The sequence below is a fragment of the Pteropus vampyrus genome, unplaced genomic scaffold (genome assembly GCF_000151845.1).
Source record: "Pteropus vampyrus isolate Shadow unplaced genomic scaffold, Pvam_2.0 Scaffold139, whole genome shotgun sequence".
NCBI lineage: Eukaryota > Metazoa > Chordata > Mammalia > Chiroptera > Pteropodidae > Pteropus > Pteropus vampyrus.
In genome coordinates, this window is record NW_011888920.1 from 1,825,016 (window position 1) to 1,830,492 (window position 5,477).

Genomic DNA, 5,477 nt, shown 5'->3' on the forward strand with positions numbered 1-5,477 from the left:
TGTATAGCTTATTTTGCATAACCTGTCACCACTCTGTTTCCTACTTTAGTCAAGTTCCTGATTCGTTAACATCAGCTATGGGTACTTACTAATTTTAATTGCCTGGAAAGAAGTAAAAATGTCTGGTCATAGTTTGTCTTTCAAGTGAGGGCATCTGGGTTTTAACACCTGGTTCTTCAAATGATTGTTGAACCTGAAAATTAAAAAAAAAAGCAAGCTTTGGGTCCTGCATCTTGTGTGGAAACAGAGAACCCACTGTACCACGGGCCAATACGATGATGGTTATGATTGAGGATATTTATAGAGATGTCAGGGAAGAAAATCTATCACAATCCCCAAAAGGAATCAAGCCCTTAATAATGCTGACAATTCCTCATTGACACCCCTGACTTGATACTCTAAGTCAGAGCTTAATCTTTACCTTTGAATAAATTCCCACTAAATCCAAGGCCCCAGTGTTATGGGGCTGCATTGTGTTTTCCCAAAATCCATATGGTTAAGCCTTAATCCCTAGTAACTCAGAATATGTGAAGAGGAAATGTGGACACAAGAAGAGACATCAGGAATGTGGGCGAACAGAGAAAAAGTCATATAAGGATACAGAAAAACGGAGGCAATCTGTGAGCCAAGGAGAGAGGCTTCAGAAGAAACCAACCCTCTCAACACCTTGATCTTGGACTTCTAGCCTCCAGAACTGCAAGAAATATATTTCTGTTGTTTAAGCCACCCAATTTGTGGCAGTTTGTTATGGCAGCCCTAGTAAATTAATATATTCATCAACCTCAATTATCCAATTAACTTTCTTGCCCATTCCCAGAATTGGAAAATAAATAAATAAAAGAGCATTATTGAAGGAGAATTGATGTACAATAAACTGCACATATTAAACTGAACAATTTGTATACTGGTAAATCATCACCACGATTAATATAATAAACATATCTAAAACCTTCAAAAGTTTTCTCATGACCTTTTTTTAAAAAAGTATTTATTTATTTTAATTAGTTTCGAGTATACAGTACATTGATTAGACATCTATATAGTTTATAGAATGATCCCCCCAATTGCACCTTCCCTCCCCTGGCCCTCCACCTAGCCAATATATTAATGCTAACTGCATTCCCTCTGCCGTGCTCCCCATCCCTGTGACCAACAATCAACTACTAATTTGTACTCCTTTGACCCTTCACCCCATTCTCCCAGTCTCCAAAACCCCTCCCCTCTGTCCGTCACTAAATTGTCCACTATATTTTTGAGTCTGTTCTTGATTAGTTTGTTCTTTTTGTTTCTTAGATTCTACATATAAGTGAAATCTCATGACCTTTTGTAATAGCGTCTTCTCCCAACTGCTTCACCTCCATTTCCCAGCAAGTAATAATATGCTTTCTGTTAATATAGATTAGCTTGTATTTTTTAGAATTTTACATAAATAAAATTATACAAGAGGTATAATTTTTATATTTTACTGTTTTTACTCAGCATAATTATTTTTAGTTTCATCAATGAAGTTATATGCATTAATAATTTATTCATTTTATTGCTGAGTAGTATTCAACTGTATGAATACAACATTCATTATTTGTCCTTTAAACTGTTAATGAATATTTGTTTTCAGTTTTGAGCTATCGCAAATATAGCTGTTAAGAATATTCATGTTCAAGTATTTGTAAGACCATATACTTTCATTTCTCTTGGGTAAATACATAGAACAGAAATGGTTGGGTCATGTGGAAGGTGTATGATTAGCCATTTAAAAGCCTTTTCAAATATTTTCCAAAGTGAATGTGCCATTTTACATTGTCACCAGCAGTGCATGCAAGTTTCAGTTCCCACACAAACACTACAACATTCAGTGAGCTCAGTCTTTTTAATTTTATCCATTAAAAAGGTATTCATTACTAATCATTTTAGTTTTAATTTGCTTTTTTCTAATGACTTATGAACACCTTTATGCACACTAATTTACTATGAATTTTTTTGTGCGTAAAATGTCCGCTCAATATTTTAGTTGTAAAAAAAATTTTTTTAGTCGTTTCAGTTTTATTTTTTTCATATTTGAGTATTGAGAGTTCTTTTTATTGTATATTATGAATAAGAGCTTTACATGTCATAAAACTTTATATCTTATGGATAAAAGTTCTTTTATATTATGAAAAAATTAGATATTTTTCCAATCTATAATTGTCTCTTCAATCTCCTAAATATGTCTATAGAAAAGAACATAACTTTATTATTGTCAAATATATTATTTTAGTGGATTGTGCTTTTGATGTCATGTCTAATAATTGCATAATCAATGTCACAGAAAATTCTCTTCTAATTTTTTTCTAGAGGATTTATAATTATAGGTTTTATATTTAGGTCTCAAGTGCTTTTGGGGTTGATATTTTATATGGTTCTAGTGTGAATAGTTCACTATTTTTACATATGGATATCCTATTGTCCTTGTGCCAATTGTTGAAAATATTCTATTTTCTACTGAATTGCTTTAATAATTTTGCCAAAAATCAGTTTTCCATGTATGTTTGAGTCTATTTCTGTACTCAAAATTTTTCTCAAAATTTTTTTCCAAAATTTTTAATTATTTTTTTTTTTTTTTTGTCGATGGTACAGAAAAGTTGGGGAGGGGGGAATATTACAGTGAACAACAGTATGTTCACCTTTGATTGTTTACATTTTTCTATATTTTCTTTATTTCTTTCTCCAAGTTTTTTCTGTGTGCCTCACCCTTTATTCCCACCCCCAATAGTTGTATAGCCTTCATTTCTTGAAGATTTTCTATGTGCTAGGACCTATGCCAGGGGATTTGTGTGGAACATCTCATTAAATCCATACTTCAACCCTCCCAGACAGGTGTTACTATATTTCCCATTTTTACTGAAGAGACAGGCATAGAGATGTGTCATTCCTGATCTTAGGGTATAAACATTCAATCTATTGCCATTAAATATGGTATTTGTTGTAGAATTTTCATAGATATTCTTCATTACTGTAAGAATGATCTCCTCTTAAGTTGCCAATAATCTTTTATAAGGAAGGGATGTTGGATTTTGTCAAATGGTTGTTCTGTGTCTATTGAAATAGTCATTCTATTTTAATTTCTCCTTTGATCCATATGTTGTTTTGAAGTGAATTATTTAATTTTAAATATTTGGGGATTTTCTAGAGACCTTCCTGGTATTACAGTTGTTGTACTTTATATCCCCATGGCTAATTTTATAACTAGCAGTTTGTACTTCTTTATTCCGTTCACCTTTTTTGCCCATACTCCACCTCCCTCCCATCTGGCAACCATTAGTTTGTTCTCTGCATCTATGAGTTTGTTCTTTTTGTTTTGTTTGTTTATTTTGATTTTTAGATTCCACATATAAATGAAATTATACATATTTGTCTTTCTCTGTTTGACTTATTTCACTTATTTCGCTCAGTATAGTACCATCAACACAGGTTTATCTGTGTTGTCTCAAATGACAAAATTTCATTATTTTTTATGGCTGTACCACATCTACTTTATCCATATATATGTACCACATCTACTTTATCCATTTATCTTTCAATGGATACCTAGCATTATTTATAACAGCCAAGATATGTAAGCAACCATCCCAAATTCTTGTCCCTTATGACAAGAATTACTCAGATTCTTAACTCAGATTCTTTTTTACTTATATTCCACTCCCTGCCATCTCTCTTCCATTGACCAGTAAATACTTTTTATGCCAGTCAAAAACACCACAAATTGCCCTATGACACCAAACTTTCACTTTACAGATAAGATGACTATATCTAACCTAGAACTTTTCTCCTATTCTCTCTCACAGAACCCTGTTACCCTTTTCCCTAGAAATTTGAAATTATGTATTTGAATAATATGTTATTTTACTATTATATCTCTTATTAAAACAGTGATCTGCAATCTTTTGGGCACCAAGAGTAGATTTACCAATGAGAATCTAATGCCTGATGATTTGAAGTAGAGCTGAGGTGATGATGCTAGTGCTGGGGAGCAACTGCAAATACACCTCATTCATCCACCACTCACCTCCTGCTGTGCGGCCTGGTTCCTAACAGGCCACAAACTGGTACCAGTGTGTGCCCGGGCCTTTGGGGACTCCTGTATTAGAATATTAGCTATGAAAGCAGGGACGGTGTCTTTGTTTGTTTGTTTGTTTGTTTTTATTGTTTTATTGTTTTATCAGCATCGGGCTGGCCTAGATCCTATTTATAAAGAAAACCAATAAATATTTATCAAAAATACATTTTATAGCAAAATTTTTCCATAATCTGAATATTTAAGTAAATATTATTCCATATCATATGTTATCTTTATAGGCCATAATTTTCTCTATAATATTTTGTATTTAATATTTCTCTCCTTTGTCTCTCAAATTTTTAATCTTTTGAATGCAGAAGTTTAGCATGTATTAACGCTCTTTGCCTATTAAATCTTAGTACTTTGGAAATGATCAAAATGGAAGATGAGCCACAGTTTGAATGATATCCTATAATTTATGTAAAATATGTAGATGGATTATCATATACATTGGTTTTGGCTTAGATGAATAAATAAATAGTGTAACAGGTAACATGGTACTTACCATCATAAATATTTCTGTCAGGTGAAAACACCAAGAATATTTTTGAACATGACTTATGAGTAGTGCGATGAAGAGAGAACCACTCGTTCTTCTCCGAGAAACATCTGTGCATAAAGGAAATAAATTTTAAGTTGCAGTCTTCAGCCTTTAAAGAAAAGTCATAGATTGAAAATATCTCTAGACAGATTTAAGCATGTAGGAAAAATAAAGATTGATTTCTGTACTTGGCTTTATATACCAACATGGTGGACTTAGATTGAACCATGAAAGATAAAAGTTATAGAACCTCAGATGAGGAAATAGAGTTCTAGAACCATAGTTCTAGGGTTCAAAATATAAGCGACATGTTTAAATTGATACTGTAAGTCATATTTTCTAGTAAATATTTTCTCACTTAATTTTGAAAATTTTTCAAGGGCAAATGGCTAAAAATTGATGGAGCAGTTATTGAACCAACATGTGGCTCAGAACATGCTTCAATACTACATCATTGATGCCCTCTTCAGAAAAGAGGCTGGCCATCAGGTAACGCTGGGATTGCTCCCTCCTAGATAACAATAGTTGGTCCAATTCCTAGATCAGTCATGAACAGAGACTGCTTTTGCTAAGATCGCCATGTTCTGGTTTTTCAGTAGCCCATACCTGAGCACAAAAGTGTACATGTTTCTGACTTTGGAATCTTCTGAAGACCTCAATAGTATAACTTCTCTATTGCTTTATTGGTTTAGCTAAAATAGCCTGAACTTCATAGTCAAACTGACTTGAATTCATATCTGAATACTACCAGTGTTTATCCAGTCAATTTATATGATTTTTGTAAGCTTTAGTTTCCTTATCTGTGGAATGAGATTATATATATATTTTTTCTCATATATATTA

The 5,477-nt window shown here is 32.7% G+C and overlaps 1 protein-coding gene across 1 annotated transcript in view; it reads right to left on the bottom strand.

Moving 5' to 3' along the window:
- Positions 1–94: 94 nt before the first annotated feature.
- LOC105297474 (caspase-13-like) overlaps positions 95–5,477 on the bottom strand; it is a 13,048-nt gene continuing 7,665 nt past the window's right edge. The window contains exons 7-8 of the mRNA XM_011368161.1: positions 4,599–4,702; positions 95–193 (exon numbers count right to left, since the gene is read on the bottom strand). Coding sequence (XP_011366463.1) covers positions 95–193; positions 4,599–4,702 — 203 coding nt within the window. The remainder of the gene's footprint in view (positions 194–4,598; positions 4,703–5,477) is intronic.